Raw genomic sequence first — 19,551 nt, 5'->3', positions numbered from 1 at the left:
GTGAATGGTTGTCTGTCTCTTTGTGTACCCTGCCTCTTGCCCTATGACAGCTGGGATAAGCTTTAAATAAAAAAACAGTGAAAAGTGGCACCTGTAACTGAAAGTTCAATCCCTCCTAATGTTATAAAATATCAAAGGTACACAATCTCACATCGGCTTTTGGGTTTAGGGGCGACAGTTATCCCAAGATTACATTCATGGGAAAGAAACTTCCCTTATGAAAATAAGCTTTCTGGGGAAATTAATGGTGCCCGTTTCACCATCAGATATAAGACCTTGGTGAAAATATTGAGAGATTTAGGACTCTTAGCGCTGCATGATATACAGTTAACAGCAATGACGTTATGATACTTTGATGTTAAAAATGGCGAAGGCCAGTGTTCCACACCCTGAAGGCAGAGTGGGCATGCAAGCGTTTTGCCGTTCTCTCTCCTATGTTTGCTGTACATTTGCACTGACAAGAACCAGCTAAAAGTACAAGTACCTATGTCAACTGTCAACAGCAGATGCAAAAACTGGCATATGGAATAATTTTCTTCCACAGTCGACAGTGACGGACAGCCAGCAGACACCACAAGCCCCTTCTTTAACACAAACAACTTAGCAAAGCATCACGACACACACGCACACTAACACATTTGAAGAAATCACAGCATGAATCGACTAGCTAGTTAAGATTTACATGCCCGTGCCTTCAAATAACAGTCAAACGGGTGTGATGTACAGTTATAAAAGATAAAGCAGTACCCATTTCATTTTGATTCATCTTTCGACCTGACTTACCAATGTGCAAACCCAACATTTAGATTAGTAACATTAATGTGAAAGCTGCTAAAAAAAAATCTCGTGTTCAAACAATGCAGCTCTCCAAAACCACTTGGACATTTACACTCAGCAGTAATGATAACACTGTGTAACAAGATGTTTGTCTTTGATTAGCAAGTTTTTTTCTAACTCTTTATTGTAAGTAGAAAATGTCCATTATTCCTGTCAAACTTTGCTTTTCTGGATTTTAGAATGATTTTTTTTATTTATTTTTTTTTTTTTTTGCCACAGCACATGAATGCATCAAATATATCAGTACAAAAATACTTCAATTTATTGTTATTTTTTCGTTTAATTGAACATTTTTACCATTTTAAAGACAATTTTTTGAGGAGAAAGCAGCTTGAAAAAAGGTTAGTTGTTTACGTGTTCAGAACAAGAAAACAGTTTGAACTCAAAGACAAGACAAAAGTGGGAATTTGTTACCTAGTGTAATCACTGCCTCTCCACTTTTGCACCCTGTAGAACACAGACCTCTGCCAAGAAGGTCCTACCACTAACAGTGTTTTATAAGTGATAACTGCTTTAAATATTGTTCTAACTATCAAAGAAATCACATAAATTGATGCATAGGTGGAATCAGCAGAAAACACTTAAGAGAGCATAAATTACAGGGTTATTGGGCATGAAGTAAAGCAAACATAAATGGCAATGACAGTAAGTCTGGCACTTCAGGGTAATAAAAAAATCAAGTGAGGATTATTAGCCTGCACACAAGTGCATTAAAGTAGACTGGGTACAAATGACTCTGTACCTGCTTGGTGGAAGTCTGCACTCTACTTAGCACATTTGCTGTTTTTTGGGGTTTTTTTTTTGTCAAACAGGATAATTAACAAGAGCATGATCTCTCTACAGCTATCACACAGCAAGCAGATGTTGTAATTATTAAAAATGAAACATTTAAGCTCCATGTTGCTTATTTTTCCTGGCGTTTCAGATTTTAGTCATGTTTCAGTATCAGAATATCAGAATATTCCTGTAGGTATGGCATTAAAAAAGGATGAAAAAAAAAAGGATAAAAAAAATAATAGTAAAAATGGTTAGAAGTAGTAAAAGACTCAGGAACAAGGGTTGAGAATGATGTCAAGATAAAACAATAGAAAAGGGCGAGATGAGAAGTGAGACACTGTCCAATCACTAAGCTCAGGGATAAACTGAATTTTGTTAAAGAAACCAAAATTGGCCATTGCTTTACATTCTTACCATTAAACCTCCCCTCATCTTCCCCTCTCTCTGTCTCTGCAAGCCAAAAGTATTTGTACGATCAAGAGGCTGACTCTGTGACAGACACATCTTCCTCCCTGAGAAACCAGCCATGAGCCACGGGATTAAATGTGTGTTAGAAAGTCTGTGCTGTGCTAATGTTCAGTGTGAGCATGCCGCTCTGGCTCATTATGAACACAGTTTGCTAATAGTCCAAATGTGTGTGTGAGTGTGCGTAGCAGAGAAGGACAAAAAGTTCTCTCCATGAGAGTTTCACCAATAAGGCATATTATCAATGGAACATAGAACATCAAGTGATAGCTTGCTGCACATAATAGTGACCAAAATGCTAAACCACAAACTAACAGAGATAAATGATTAGTTGTGACATATTAATGGACATCATCAATCAGTGACTTATAATCAGCATCAGGGTTGCAGACTGCTCTAATCAATCTTTGATATCCAGAGATGGGTTGTAAAGCCTGGCTGGTGAACCTTTTCTCCATGCCTTAGAGCCTCTGCAATTTAACACTGATGGCGACCATTAAATTACTAGATGCTACCAGGGGATGACTGATAAATTTCAATTTAGTCATGTTGGAAGAACAAAGGAATACTTTTCTATGGCTAATCAATATAAATTAAATTAGCTATTTTTAGCCTTACAGGTTAATTGCATGTCACATGCCTGAGTCTAGCCTTCAGTAGAAACTGTTTACAATTCCCCACCCCACCAATGACTTGAAGCTGTTTAATTGATAATTACTCCTATATGATTGGTCAGTATTGGTCCTTTAAATTGAGTCCTGATGGGATCCATACTGTCATTACAGAAATCTGTAAGGTTATATCTTTGGTGACACTGCTGGAAAGCATCTCAAATGCGAGTTTGCTGCACACATGCAGGTTGAGAGGTTGGACACTGCTCTCGTTTTGATTCTGACAAGTTGAATGTAACCCAGATTACATTTAGGTCTGGGAGACGGTGAAAAATGTGTGTGGGTTTTTTCCTTGCGTGCATGTGCACATGTGCAATTTAGTATGTTTGGTGAGTAAATTAAGCCTCTGGAGCCACAGGACAAATCTGACAGATGAAATGAAGAGAGGGAGCCTAGAGGAGAGCTGAGAGCACAGAAGAAATGCTGAGCAGAGGAGAGAAAAATAGAGGAGCGGGCGACAGGAGAAGGGGTGAGAGGAGAGGTGGAGATGAGAAGAGGAGAGCAGAGCAGCAGGGGAGGAGGAGGAGAGCTGAACAGATGAAATGGAGAAAGGACAAGTGGTGAGGAGAAGAGCAGAGTACAAGTACAGCAAATTTTCAGGATATGGCATGAAGAATAAACTTAATTTGAGGTGATTTATTTTTTTTTTAAATAAAGAAAGAGTAACATTTTTATAATAACCTGTCAGATACACAGATGGAAGCTGGAGTATTGAAACCTTTAATCAGCTCTCTCCATGAATGGCCTCTTTAAACTCCTGTTATTGCACAAAGACTTTGATTCACACACAGACTCCTCAATTAAAGTCCCGCATCATGACAAAAGATGCTACTTCTTTGGAAATGGCATTGTATCTTTGTGTCAAATGTGTTAAGCAAGTTGAGAAATTAATGTTTTTGTCCACTGGCTACAGCAGCGTGTGAATCCATTACCGCCTTGTTCATTACTTTACCTTCTAGATTGCTTTTTAGAATAGAATTGCAGGTCCATACAATGATTGGTTACCTGCCAATGGCCGGTGGAGTAGACTAATTTGCCATACACAGCCAAAATGTAACAGCATTTGGCTGGTGGCTGCTTTTAATTTTCCAGCTTCTTTTTAAAGCCTTGGTCCTGAAAATGTCAGCATGGATCAAGGGGACATTTAATTACACATTTATTTACTTTTTATTCCAGCCTCTGTACATTTAAACAAGGTTTTATTTGCTTGCTTGCTTTGCCAGCTTCTATACCTTTGACATTTGATTGATCCTAATAAGAATTAGCATTTTTCAAAAGCTACTCTTTACACTGCTTTAAATAAAACAGTTATCCCAGGAAGTTTCCTCAAAATGTCTGCTGCTATGAGGTCTATCACCAGCTTGACAGCTGCGAGGAGATCAGTGCCAGGATCTGTGCCCCTAAGGGTTTAAAATTAGATCTTCTGTGCCTGAGGAAATCCTACCTTTCTTGCCTTTGTGCAGTTGGCACCCTACAAATCACAATCTCTCATCTGTCCATCAAAGTGAACCATAACAAAAAAAAAAAAGCCTTTTTGAAATCGGCAACAAAAAGTCTGGAGTTTCCTGGGTTTTTGTTAGCATTACACTACAAACGTGCAGGCGCTGATGGTGCAAAACCACGTGTCTAGACCGTCCCTGTGTCGATTTGCTTAATCGCTGTAGAAATCCATAGTATTTCTGTTCAGTCAGCCTACACACAATCTCCCCGCACTGGAGGATGATACAGACTTTACAATGACAATGACAAACGGTTCCTCAGTAGCTTCCACTGGAGCTGGATTTTTGAGGTTTCCTTTTCCTTTTTGTGCAATTTTCAGCCCCAGTCTATGCCTTTCTGAAGCCATATTTTCTTATGAAACTGCCTTGGCTGGATGTTATCAGAAGCCCATAGAGAGGGAAGATGTAGTTAGAAACCTGGTCCTGCCTGAGTCTCTAAACTTGTTCTGCCTCCTTCCTGTCATTTCTCCCTCTCTCTGTCAATCAGCTCACCTTCCCTACACCCCATCTCTCCCTTCTTCTTCTTCTCTATCCATCTCTTCCTTCTTCTACAACATCCTTCCTTCTAGATACGATGATTAAGACTCGGTTTACTCTCCACACCACAAAAGCCTCACCTGACGCAGCTATGACTGTGTTTGCCTGGGTGAGTGTGTGAGCTCCCTCGAATGTGCGCATTCATACAGCATTTTTGAAAAGGATCAGAAAGACAGACTAAAAATGGAAAGCAGGGAAAGACAGACAAAGAAGGCAGGAGAGGGGGTGCCACACTGTGAATATTTTAACATTTTATTTCACTCAAGAAAGGAAAGAGTGGGAGCAAGTGAGACAAGGAGCAGAGAGGTAGGGGAGATAGAGCAAGGACAAGGACAGAAAGTGTCTAAGATGGAAAAAAGGGGGGGGGGACCAGAATTATATAACATCTTTTGACTGAAATGCAGTTTCAAAAAAAAAAAAAAAGAGGCAAAGAAATGGTCACGGTGGAGGAGGTTTGGGAATAAAATGCTGTGTAAGGCTTGGCCCTCATCACTAGAAGCAACTCACGTTCACACTCATGCACACACCCACACAGACAAACACACTCCCGCACACACTTTGGTATAAGCAACTCACGTTCGCTGCCACAGCCCAAGAGCTACCGCAAGAATATTTATTGGCTACCAGCTCAATGGCTGTATTGAAGAGAAGGATGAGAGAGAGAGAGAGAGAGAGGAGAGAGAGGAGAGAGAGAGAGAGAGAGAGAGAGAGAGAGAGAGAGAGAGAGAGAGAGAGAGAGGCAAACTGAAGCAACCAGAAAACGAGGAAAGAGAGAGAAGCTGTTGCCGGTTCCACTCATCTGTCCTTCTTTCCCTTCATCCTACCTGTAAGCCAATTCCTGTTTCTCTGCTTTGCCCCGCAACACACCATACATCCACGCGCGCACGAACCACGCGCGCACCCCCCAACTCACACTCTTGCACCGACACCTAACAGACATCCTCACGCGCACGCAGACACCCCTCACACACGCATAAGCACACCCACACTTTCCTCTTTACACACACGCGCGCTTGTGACTGCAACAGAAAAAGAAAAAAAAAACCGTAAGTGTGCGCGTGTGACTGAGGACATTTATGTCACTGCGTGTGGGTCCGCTTATTAACTCTGTGCGTGTGTGTGTGCGCGTGCGCGCGCCTGTGTGTGTGTGTGTGTGTTTGCGGGTGTCGCATCCCCTTACCTTGGGCGCGCGATGAGAGCGAGCAGAGAACGAGACTCCACAGAAAACAGCGCATCACCGTCATTCCTCCGTCCCTCATCCTCTCGTTCGTCCCTCTCATCCTCCTCTTCGTCGTCACCCTCTTCATCCTCCCCGTAGCCGACGAGAGGTGCGCGAGACAGCGTTCCGTGCCGCTATTAGTAATATTATTAGCATCAATACATCTTCCGTGAGCCGAGCTCGAGCCCTCTAAGCTCTCACCGGGCCGCATGCTGCTTCACATCCAGAAAACGGAGGGAGAGAGAGAGAGAGAGAGAGAGAGGGTGAGAGAGAGGAAGAGAGAGAAAGAGAGAGGGGGAGAGAAAGGGGAGACGCGTGCGTTTTCTTTGCCGCCTCCTAACATAGACTAGATAAATCCTTCATATCCGAAAAAAAAATAAATTCAGTCAACATCCACCGAAGGGGTGAAGAAACAAACAACAACAGAGAAGCAGAGGGGTGGAAGGGACGGGCGCACAGGTTGTCTCTCTGTCTTTAAATCCACTCTCCGCTAGGTTTTAGCGGTGCTTGTCGTCAGTATCTCTCTATTCCGTCCCGTTCCATTGCAGAAAAGTGATAGAGAGGGAGGGAGAGCTTCAAATCCACACTTCCCTTCAGCTGCATCTCCTCTTCAGTCTGAAATATTAGGCTCTCTGGCGTTTGCCTCTCCTTCCGTGCCGTTATGTAGCCTATAATATGTCTCTTCTCGTTTTGTCTTAAAAAAAAAAAAGAGAGAAGAGAAAAAACCCTCTGCTTTTCGCTTGTGTTTTGTTCGTTTGCTTGTTTAGTTGTTTTTGTTGGTTTTTTACCACTGGTATCTCAGAAATGAACACGGATATCTGTTTTGTAGGGTGTCTGTTCACAAAATCTTCCTCTCTTCAGTGCGTGTGTCAAAGCTTCTTTTTCTTTCCCTCCTCTACATCTCCTTTCTTTCTTTATTTATTCGAAAACAATTGCGAGGGAAAAAATTGCGCTTTTGCCCCCTGAAATAAAAGAAATTGATTAATCTCACCATTTCTCGTTCATTTGACTTCTTTTCAAATAAGCATCACAGTCACTGCGTCTTATTATCCTCACCAAACAAGTCAAACCGAAGGTTGCTCGTGATGTTGAGCCAGTCTTTAAGTTCTCTCGGTGGGAAACCAAACGAGGAAAGGATCATGAAAAATCCTTCTTGTCAGAAACCGTAGGAGACATGCATCGTTCCCTCTGCTCGGTGTTCTGTGGTCTTTTCTCCTGGTGTGCGGGTTGGTGCGTCTCTCCCCTCTGCGCTGGTACAGAGATGCTGCTTTCAAGAGCTCATCGTAAGCTCCCGCTTCTATTCACGTGCGTTTGGTCGGAAATAATAGTCTAAAATTGACTCAGTGTCACTCTTTGCCACTGCAGCTCTGTGAAAAGGATAGTATTCATTGGTTTACATCGGCGTCAGGGAATGGGTTCTTACCAAAACTGAATCTCAAGTCCAAATGGATTCTAAACAAAACCCCCAAAACTCTACTTGAAAGGTATCCTAAAGCAAAAGGTAATTAAACTGACAATTAGTGACATGGACCACCTAATGATGAACTAATAGTCATCACTCAACGACTCCATTTGTCATTTGAAATAAAATCAGTATAAGACTTACAGACTTGGGCATTTGGCGTAAATGATAAAAGGAAATACTCGAGTATAACTAATGCTGGCTGAAGTGACACTGTTGAGCCCCTGAAGGCATCTAAAAGACTTTTAGCTAATGCCTTGTATATGTTTAGAGGCAATATCCTATATTTGCAGAGCTGCTTGCCACCGCTTTATATTAACACAGTCCACAGGGGAAATGTGTAAATGCACTAAGACATTACCAAATAACCTCATAATACTTTGCGAGTGGGTATAAATAGCGTGCCACTTCAGGCACATTTGGCATGCCACGTCGATGCAGTCTATGTCACCCCCCCCCCAAAAAAAAGAGGTAGGGTAGGAAAACATTTTAGAACATTTTTATGTACAAAAATGTTTTGTATTTATATTATATTTATTATTTATATTTATTTTTTGTTTGTTTTATTATATTTATTTAGTTTTATTTCTTGCATTTTTATCTGATGAGGGGCGGGAAGGGCAAAAAAATTCAAAAAAATAAAGTCTACATATGCTTATATCATTTTCTGTTACAGCCTTATGTTCATACTTAACAGGCTCAAAGACACTATGTGGGTGGATGTAGATCTTGATGAGCCAATGCTGCTTGCTCCATTGACACCAAATCCAAATAATCTTTAAGCCTGCTGTCTATATTTAAAGAATCCAATTTCCCCACCTTCCAATTAACAAGTATTGTCCATTTCACTGAGAGGAAATCTAATCCTATTAAGTGTTGTTAACCCGCCTTTGGACATAATGGGAAATTTATAGCCAATATTTTTGCACTAAAAATCTTTCACACTTGTACTGTGCAATGGTCATAAAGTTATCTTATCTTATCTTATCTTAAGACATTACACCAAGCTGATTATTTCCATAAAGAATTATAATATTTCCAACTTACACCAGTGATGTGGTGGTTAGCACTGCCACCTCAAAGCAAAAAGGTCCTGGGTTTGAATGCAGGCTGGTAGAATTTCTGTGTGGACTTTGCATGATCTTGCATGGGTTCTCTCTGTGTACTTGGGTACTCCAGCTTCCTCCCACAGCCCAGTGCATGGGGGTTGGGTTAAATGGTGATGTTAATTTGGGCTTAGGTGTCACTGGTGGTGTATCCAGGGTAAAAAATTTATACAGTGGGGAAAATAAACAGATTTTGCAAGTTTTCCCACCTACAAAGAATGGAGAGGTCTGTAATTTTCATCGTAGGTACACTTCAACTGTGAGAGACAGAATCTAAAAAAATATCCAGAAAAATCACATTGTATGATTTTTAAATAATTAATTTGCATTTTATTGCATGAAATAAGTATTTGATACAATACTTATTTCAAACAGAACTTAATACTTGGTACAGAAACATTTGTTTGCAGTTACAGAAGTCATATGTTTCCTGTAGTTCTTGACCAAGTTTCACACACTGCAGCACGGATTTTTGCCCACTCTTCCATACAGATCTTCTCAAGATCTTTCAGGTTTCGGGGCTGTTGCTGGTCAACATTGAGTTTCAGCTCCCTCCAAAGAGTTTCTATTGGATTCAGGTCTGGAGACTGGCTGGGCCACTTCAATGTTCTTGAGGTTGTACTCATCCTTCTTCTTCCTCCAAACAGGGCAAGTGGAGTTGATAATAAAAAGCTCTATTTTGGTCTGATCTGACCACACGATCTTCTTCCATGCCTCCTCTGGATCATCCAGGTGGTCATTGCCAAACTTCAAATGGGCCTGAACATTTGCTGGCATGAGCTGGGGGACCTTACGTGCCCTGCAGGATTTTAAACCATGACTGCATAGTGTGTTACTAACGGTCATCTTTGAGACTGTGGTCCCAGCTCTCTTCAGGTCATTGACCAGGTCCCCCAGTGTAGTTCTGGGCTGATTCCTGACTTTTCTCAGAATCATCCTTAACCCACGAGGTGAGATCTTGGATGGAGCCCCAGACCGAGGAAGATTGACAGTCATCTTGTCTTTCTTCCATTTTCTAATAATTGCGCCAACAGTTGTTGCCTTCTCACTAAGCTGCTTGCCTTCTGTCCTGTAGCCCATCCCAATCGTGTGCAGGTGTACAATTTTGTCTCTTGTGTCCTTAGACCGCTCTTTGGTCTTGGGCATGGTGGAGAGGTTGGAGTATGATTGATTGAGTGTGTGGACAGGTGTCTTTTATACAGGTAACAAGTTCAAAGAGGTGCACATAATACAGGTAATTGGTGCAGAATAGTAGGGCTTCTGAAAGAAAAACTAACAGGTCTGTGAGAGCCAGAATTCTTGCTGGTTGGTAGGTGATCAAATACTTATTTCATGCAATAAAATGTAAATTGATTCTTTAAAAATCATACAATGTGATTTTCTGGATTTTTTTACACTCTGTCTCTCACAGTTCAAGTGTACCTACGATGAAAAATTACAGACCTCTCCATTCTTTGTAGGTGGGAAACTTGCAAAATCGGCAGTGTATCAAATGCTTATCTTCCCCACTATATATATATATATATATATATATATATATATATATATATATATATATATAGTAAGTAGTAAATTAGTAAAGTAAAATGTTTTCTTGTCCTCTCTTTCACAGTATCAAAAAAAGTCAGAGGCAAATGATCAAATTGTTGTTATTGACAGCAAACTTCTAAAACTCTGCATTTAAGATGTGATACAAATATACATAATTCATCTGAACAAGCTGTGAAATGCATTCTGGCTTCATTATACTCAAATGTTTTCCATCAGCCAGTTATCCAGCTTAAAAGTTTGTGTAAGTGAATTTGCTATTCAAAACACCACCAAAGCTGTACATATACACAGCTTCAATAGGCAGAGACAAAGAACATTGTATACTGGCATTAGTGATTCTACAATAAATCATGGCATATGATGAGAAAGATCTATTCTTAAGTGGATTTTAACAGCTCAATGTAATCTGTAGTTATCTATCTCTCACATACATCCATTTTTTAAAATTCACAGTTTAGACGAAGGAATTACATCAGAACTGATCTCCAACTATCTGTTTCCTGCTCCATGGCGTGTGGTTTCCCTCCAAGGTTATGAATGGGTTGTGTTCAGACTTGAGATTGCTGTGAGACCTTGATCTTGAAGCCATACCAGCTGAGAGAACGACCAGCTTGTAGTTGAAGTTTTTGAATGGTTGAGCCTAGAACAGAAGCTACTAAACTAAATCTCCAACCCAGACTTCTGTTTTCTATTAACTTTCATGTCACTTAGTCTTCTAGCATACTCCTTATCTTAAATTTTCTTTTCCTTATCTTTTTTTTTTTTTTTGTTGTTTATCTTCATCTGATAATCAAATATTATTAGATCCAGTAAAACTTAGTTGCAACAACTCTAAGCTGAGTCATGCACATGCACAGCCAATCTACTGCAGAAGAGGCTTTCAAGGCATCTAACTGCAAACACAATTATCATTTCTCAGACAATATTCAAAACTTACATTTCCTAGATAGCATTACTCCTAAAAATATATATGAAATATCCATATATTTAAGATGTTTAATAATAGAAGCAGCCCCAGGGGTAATATGCTAATACTAACCTCATCTGGAAATGTGTGTGTGTGTGTGTGTGTGTGTGTGTGTGTGTGTGTGTGTGTGTGTGTGTGTGTGTGTGTGTGTGTGTGTGTGTGTGTGTGTAAAAAAAAAAAAAAAATCTGTACACAAGAAGTGCAAAACTCCACCATGTCAGCTCATTCTCTGGGCAGTATTTACTTTTAAGGGTATTGTACTCTATTTTGTATATATTCATTTTGCTTATGTTGCTCTTTATAAACATATTTTAGTATTGCAGTAAAAATCAGATAAGGGCAGCATGACATTACTTTGATTATGCAGACATTATGTAGGCGTAGGTAATGGATAGTAGGTACTGATTTGTCAATAAATGGACATGAATAACTTGAGCTTTTAATATAATATTATGCTAATGTATGTTTCTAACTAACTAGGCAGCTCATTCTCCTTCTCTTGACAATACTTTCTTTAAAGATATAACACATTTTGGTGTCAACTTGAAAGAAAGGCAGATGTGAAATGTAAAAGTGAGGTCAGACGTCAAATGTGACATATTTGGATGCAAACTATAATGTGATATTTAGAAGTATCATTTACTAAAGGTGTCCAATACAAACAAAGGCAGTGGAATTTTAAACATAGTTTGAAATATAAAATAAATATTATGAAAGTTTGACCTTATTTTACATTAGTCAAAGGTCAAATGTGACATATTTTAAATCTTTATATGATGCTTTATATGTTGTCAATACAGACCATACTTGTGAGAATCATAGCTTCTAAGTTATAAGGCCTTTTGTCAATTTTTGACCACTAAACCATTAAGCTGACCTTAAAGACTGGTGGATACAAGTCAAATTTTAATGGATTGTTAACATGACCCCACTCTCCACCCTTACAAAGTTTTCTCAGAATTAATTCAAATTACATTACAAGCCATCGACAGACAGAATGACTCGCACGCAAGCAAACACTACCAAACACACTGACAAAACAAGCATGTGGGACAGGTGGCACTTCTGTCACCTAAATAACCTAAATTACATATCTGTAAAATTACCTGATCATATCTTGCATAGTTCCAATGTGGTTGCAACAACAAAAAAAACTAGCCACAGACAGACACACACACACACACACACACACACATATATATATATATATATATATATATATATATATATATATATATATATATATATATATATAATTAACCCATCAACGTGGGTGTAGTTCCTGCTACTGCTGGTGTCTGCCATTATGACACAAACACACACACACACACACACACACACACAAACAGAAAAACAATACAAGCCATTCTCTCCCAGTAGGTAATTAATAGTATTAAATTAGTGACGGTGCTTTTGATTTCCTGATCATTGATTCTCAGTTTGAGTGCAGCTCTAATGTAATCTACAGCATTTGAGTGTGTGGCGAAGAGTTGAGTAAGCAGTGCATGTGTGTTTCTCTATTCTGAAATGACGCCATGTACATGCACCTATGTGACCGTTAACAGGAATACGTGACAGTGATCTGAAAACACACACACACACACACTGTCTGAATGCGTGTGTGTGTGTGTGTGTGTGTGTGCGTGTGTGTGTGTGTTTGAAATCTGCTCTAAAACGCTCCCTTGAAGCACTCTTCTGCCATCTACAGGCACATTCTTTCCCCCCTTCTTCTCTCTCCCTTTCTCCCTAACAATAACTCATGTTAATCATTTTGGCATCATCTCAATATTCAGTGCAAAACTGCAGTCTCTGGGAGTCTCTGTGTGTATATAGTCCATATGCATCTACATGGATGTATCACGTCCTCTGTCTGCACATTTTCTGGGCCCAGCGTTAGCTGTACGCCTGCGTTGCTTTCAGGAATCAATAAGCTATGTGTGAGATTCATGTCTGGAGAGAAAGAGAAAGGAAGAGAAAGAAAAAGAGAGTAGAATGGAAGAAGGAGTTGGATGTATAAGGGAAAGAATGGAGGGAAAGGTGTTAGGTGGGAGATATGTAAGGGTGTGAAAAAGAGAAGAGAAGAAGGCAAGAATGACCTAAAAGATGCAAAGAAGGAAAAGGAGGCAGTGCAACAAAAGCAGAGTCAAAAGGAGTGGAGGAGAAGGAGTGAAAGGACTGAAACGAGAAAAGGAAAATGTGTGAAAAGGCGAAAGGGAAGAAGGTAAGGTAAAAACAGCCAGGTCAGAGAAACGCAGATAAAGTCCGGGGAAAGAAAGAGACACGAGGAGGATGGGAGGAGTTCTTCTGGCTAACGAATAAAATAGGAATGTGTGTGTGAATTTGTGTGTATGTGGGTGGGGTGGGTGGGGATATGACAGAAAGAGCATGGAGGAAGAAAATGCTAGAGAGACTTTCATGAGTAATTCACTTTTCTCAGTAGTTCTTTGCAGTTGCCCCAAAAAGTAGACATACACAGCAGACAGATGTAATGTATTCCAGCATGTCCTAGAAACCCAAGAAACCAAGATTCACATTACATACTTTACTTATTCTGCTGTATACTAAGCTTTATCCAGAAGAGCTTATATATTGCGAGCAGGAAGAGGCATCGCTGTCTTGTTCAAAGCAAGGATGTTGACAGACCTGAACCTGATTTATCCCTGTAGGTTCTCCTTCAGAGCGGTAGCAATGGTTTAAATGATGTGACATATACACTGCTCAAAAAAATTAAAGAAACAGTTTGAAAACACATCAGATCTCAATGGGGGAGAAGTCATGCTGGATATCTATACTGATATGGCCTGAGTAAAGTGTGAGGAACATCAGGATGCCAAATCATTTGATGGAAATGAATTTATCAACATGGCTGAATTCAAAGACACCCCAAAAGTCAAAGTGAAAAAATGATGCAGCAGGCTAGTCCATTTTGCTGAAATTTCATTTCAGCAACTCAAAATGGTTTTCAGCAGTTTGTATGGCTTGTATGCATGCCTGACACTGTCGGGGCATGCTCCTAATGAGACGACAGATGGTGTCCTGGGGGATCTCCTCCCAGATCTGGACCAGAGCATCACTGAGCTCCTGGACAGTCCAAAGTGCACCCTGGTGGTGTCAGATGGACCGAAACATAATGTCCCAGAGGTTCTCTATTGGATTTAGGTCAGGTGAGCCAGTCAATAGTATCAATTCCTTCATCCTCCAGGAACTGCCTGCATACTCTCACCATATGAAGGCATTGTTGTGTATCAGGAGGAACCCAGGACTCACTGTACCATTGTTAGGTCTGACAATGGGTTCATACCTAATGGCAGTCAGGTGTTGTTGCCTAGCCTGTAGAGGTCTGTGTGTCCCTCCATGGATATACCTCCCCAGACCATCACTGGCAGGCCACCAAACCAGTCATCCTGAATGATGTTACAGGGAGCATAATGTTCTCCACGGCTTCTTCCCTTTCACATCTGTCACATGTGCTCAGAGTGAACCTGCTCTTGTCTGTGAAAAGCACAGGGCACCAGTGGTGGACCTGCCAATTCTGGTATTCTATGGCAAATGCCAGTCGGGCTCCACTGTGCTGGGCAGTGAGTACAGGGTCTGCTAGAGGACATCATCCATCCTGATGAAGTCTGTTTCTGATTGTTTGGTCAAAGACATTCACACTAGTGAGTAGCTGCCTGTCTCCTGGAATCTCTTCCATGTTCTTGAATGTGTGCTGGGAGACGCAGCACCAGTTGTTAATTTCATCACCGCCAAAGCAGCTTAATCTGATTAACAATCCCCTCTGCTACTTAACTGACCAGATCAACATCCCAGAATTTTAAGTGACTCGATGCTCTGATTAAAAAATGTTCTTTTAATTTTTTTTCGAGCAGTATATTACTGTTGTCTTTCAAAATCCCATTTGTTTTTATTCATTACTTTGCTATTGTTGCGAACACAGTCAAAGTTTGTTTTTGATGATTAGAGGTGACACATCCAGTTTATTTGGATCCAGAAACCAACAGCTGGCATCAGATTATAGCAGTTGTCAATTTTCTTCTCTGCTTACCATCTTTATTATGGCAATTGTAAATAGCACAATGGAACATGCCAGATATTTTTTTTAAACAGCCCTTTTATGCAGATTATATATTGAGTTTGTTATGATTGTATTATCGTGAAGCAATGGCACACAGTGCAGTACAAGTAAGCAAAGCTGCAAAAGGCAACTCATTAGTAACCTGCAAGAGATAGCATCGCTTTCCTTCTGCTCTCATGCAATAATCTTTTTTAAACTTGGGATTTTGAAAAAGAAAAAGTAGTCATTGTCAGTCACAGTGGGCTTTTTTCCTTTATTGATTTTGCAATCATGGATATGCTGTAACTGTTTGACTTGTGTGTCACATTTGCACATTAAACCAGTTACACACTAAGTGAAGGCTGGGTTATGCTGGAGATTAACAATTACGGTCAGACAGGTCAAAGTGTATATAGCTGTCGCATGCCGTAAAATTGAAATATACTGTGCAAGAGTACTGAAAATAGTCATTCAGAAAATCACTGAACTTCAAGTGCCATGCAGGTTATACAAATCCATTTAGACTCAGCACAGATTCAGCAATAGTTTGATATTCTCAAGATCAATTGTACTTTTAACACCAAGGTATTATCGCCACCAGAAGGGCAGTGAGCAACACAGGGCTCCCCATTACCAGATGCTTTTGTCTGTGCATTTACACAGCTGTTGAAAAATCATCTGTGTTTATTTTTCTTCTCTATTTATTGACCCTACTCAAGAGACAAGTAAACTGTATAATAACTAGCATGAGGGAGACACTCATGTAGTGGCCTCATTGATTACATATACTGTTTTACATCAAGACACTGTCAACTTACTGGACCTGTCCACTGTGACAGGTTTGAATCAAAGACATTTAATATGAAGAGGAATCTCTCTCAATGTAGCTGATATTTTCAAGAACAGCACGGCGGCCTGGTGCTCAGGGCAGTATGCTGCCAGATGTGCATTCTGACTATTTGACTTGAATCCTTGTGGGACTAGCATAAACCGGTCATGTCAGTAAATGAGCAGACGGCTTAACTGCAAATGTGGGATATAGGAATCCCATTTGTAAGGAATCTTGTGAAGAAAAGCATCCAAGCAAAACAAAAGGATGGATTTATTTATTATTTTTGTCACTGGAGCATGGTCCCTCAATGGGACATGCACTAATGAGGTAATTGACTAACGAGATATCCAATCAGGAGCCACAGTGCCGGAGGGTGGGAAGGCGGCTGCTGTCGACATGATCGAGTTATTCCCGTTTTCCAAAAAAAAAAAAAAAAACACATGCACAGTTATGCAGGCATTTATGCCCACACACTCCACAACAGAGAGAATATTTGTTCATCACCAGCTGCCTGTATACAAGCAATGTTGCTCATGGGGTGTGTATGGAGTGAGACAGATTGTATACGAGTGTGTGTGTGTGTGTGTGCGTGTGTGTGTGTCCGTCTGTGTGCAACGGGGTAGTGTACAACAAGAAGCAGCATCATTGACTTTACAACAAGGTGCCAGTGGCTATTGCAGGCAGACAGACACCCACACATGAACATAAAAACATGCACACACCAGGTTTTGGCTCTGATTAGTTTCACACATGGCAGACAATATCAAGAGCTTTACCCTCGGTTATTGTGAGGATGGATACAGATGCCATGAGGTGAAAAAGAGGATGAGGGGCGGAATGGCATTACTGTCGGTGTTTAGCAGAAACCTCGTATGTGCAACATTCAGTCAATGTTCATAGGAGGTTTCACAGACGCCCTGACATTCTGTTTATTGTGTACATGAGTTGAAGGCTATCATAATACTTTATTTGCTGAGTAACTCCAATGACTTGAACACAGATTTAAAAAAAAAATGGCCCAGTTTCTCTTTATTCTTGAAAAGCTGACTTTAGTAATTTCACAACTGTCCGCCCATCTGCATGTAATGTGGCAACCTTGGATGTGCAAAACCAAAACTGATTAAAATTTATAGCTGCTGGTCTACACAAATACTTATTTACAAGGCATTGTTTTGTAGGCACTGAAGCAGTTTCAAAACAGTACATTAGAGACCCTGTAAAATCTTAAATGAAAAGGAAGCTACCCATAGATCACAGACTGGATATAAAAGATGGACAGAGCCACTTCCTGTTCAGTAGCCTCTCTCTGATCATATTTTCAGTCTCCATCTTGGGTTTTTGAAAGCAGACATGACTGACTGTTTATTTTGGTTTTTCATCCTAATTACAGCCTCCTTCATTTGCACTGCAGTCTCTTTGGACCTCATAATGAGAGTTCCAATGAACGGGTACCAAAGGCACACTTGGAATCAACTCCAGATCATTTATCTGGGATAACGAGGGAACAGGCATCATGTTGCCATGACACTGTCCAGTTTGAGCCTATGAAAATGGCTGTAATTGTAAAATGGTGTACAGAGGCAAATTTAGAAAAATTGCACCGCTATCCTAATACTTATCCAAGTGGCTGTAAACCCAACATTAAACTGTTTACTAATGTCATTAATCTAAGGAAAAGTAGATGTTCTCATCGGCTTTCATGCAATCCGACATGTTTTTGCAACCAGAGGAGACGTCTTCTCGTGGCCATTAGAAAGAATGCAGGTTTATGGCACTTCCACATTAGCTTCACTTTTCAAACCCAGAGTCCATCTTTTCTATACAGTCTAGTATCATAGAAATTTTCTTCGCTCTGAAAGTTAACACCCAGAATGCTTTGTTGAGCATTTGAGTATTTGACGCTTAAACACAGTGGCATCTTCGTCAAGCAACATTTATCTTTAGTCTTTGAGCTGATAAAACTAAACTTTAAATGAGTCTGAGAGCAATTCTCTTAGTATTAACTAACCCTACAGTAACCCTGAAATAAGATATTGAAATGGCGTCTGGTTTTAAAGGGGTATAGTGGACATGGCCCTTAGCCACCGGCTCCCATTACTTTCAGATGGGAGTGATTTGGATGAAATCTACTGCACTCAACTGAACCGTGTGTGTCTACGTGTGTGTGCGTGCGTGTGTGTGTGTTTGTTCATTTGGTTTGTGTGCAGTCTAATAAAGCAGTGATAGATTGTGGTCTGCAGCCATTTTGAGTGAGATGGACTGAATCTAAGTATTGTAGTGCCTGCTCTGATACTCCCTCTTTTATTCTGTATCTACCTCTCTGTCTGCCTTTCTGTCGTGCTCTCTCTCTCTCTCTCTCTCTCTCTCTCTCTCTCACACACACACACACATACTACTTTACCCTTTCTTCAGTCTCACACGCTGCCTGCAGGAAAGGAGAAATCTTCTGAAGTGGTTATTTATCTATAGCTCATTCCCTCTTTTCACTATGTCTTTCCTCTCTACACTATCAGAGCAGGACAGAACCACATCCTCAATCACCGAAACTTGCACACACAGGCAGGGCATTTTAGGGTTGTAAATCCAGCACCAACCGAGAAGCTGTCAGTAGCCACACCAGATAAATAAGGAGCAATTGGGAATGTGTGCATGTGTCAGTATGTGTGTTTGGGATGAGAGGGGCTGAATTTACAGCTTTCAGTTTAATGAAGTAAAGAATGAGGTCACATTTAGGAAAATCATCAAAGGAGAGAAAGGGGGAGATACAGAGAGTGGCGTACAGTGCATTCCAGTCATGTCAAAAACTCAAATGCATTGTTGAGTGGTTAGCAGTAATCTAATCTTTTTATTTATCTCTATTAAAAATTACCTCAGTTGAATTAAAGGCTGTAGGCTTTCTGGAATAAATAAGAGCAGCTCTGCAGTGGAAGCAATCAAAATGCGCCACATGCATGCCAATTAGAGAAATAGCTTAACATATTGGGAAATAGTCTATTTTTTGCCAAGAATTAGTTGAGAAGATCCCCACCACTCACGCGTTTTTTACGTTAAATAGTAAACCAGCCTGGTGTAGGAATTTGTCATGCTCAAATGAATCATAAGGATTCTGTTGTACTTAAACCAGATCACCTTTGGTAAGCAAAAAAAAAAAACAACCCCCCCCCCAAAAAACACACACAGTACAGAATTAGCTGTCACAAAAAAAAATTAATTCACATTACAGCATGTGTAATAACATGAAAAAAAAACCCTTCATCCTGGCCAAAAAGAGAGGTCAGAGAGTACTGATACTTATTGTCATTAAAAAAAGATTATTATGTCATAAATTGTCAATATTTTCCACTAATCCATATTACTGTCTGAGAAATCATATTCAGGTTAAGTAATTGGGATGTGAGTAAAAGAAAGCACAACCAGGTTCATAGACTTAAAGGGAGGGTGGAAGAACTGAGGCTTATGAGATAAATATGGATTGTTTTGAACTGTGAGTTATGCAAAACACCTTTAGCAGAGTCCAATTTAGTTCTCTTTTTAAGACAAAATCATGAAAAAAATAGGAAATCTTTTTTTTTTT

The 19,551-nt window shown here is 40.1% G+C and overlaps 1 protein-coding gene across 1 annotated transcript in view; it reads right to left on the bottom strand.

Moving 5' to 3' along the window:
* csmd3b (CUB and Sushi multiple domains 3b) overlaps positions 1 to 6,052 on the bottom strand; it is a 381,849-nt gene extending 375,797 nt beyond the window's left edge. Inside the window, exon 1 of the mRNA XM_030740552.1 lies at positions 5,967 to 6,052. Within this exon, the coding sequence (XP_030596412.1) occupies positions 5,967 to 6,045 (79 nt within the window). The 5' untranslated portion in view covers positions 6,046 to 6,052. The remainder of the gene's footprint in view (positions 1 to 5,966) is intronic.
* Between the last annotated feature and the right edge of the window lie 13,499 nt (positions 6,053 to 19,551).

The sequence above is a fragment of the Archocentrus centrarchus genome, chromosome 11 (assembly GCF_007364275.1).
Source record: "Archocentrus centrarchus isolate MPI-CPG fArcCen1 chromosome 11, fArcCen1, whole genome shotgun sequence".
Taxonomy (NCBI): Eukaryota; Metazoa; Chordata; class Actinopteri; order Cichliformes; family Cichlidae; genus Archocentrus; species Archocentrus centrarchus.
This window is presented reverse-complemented; position numbering and strand designations above follow the sequence as displayed.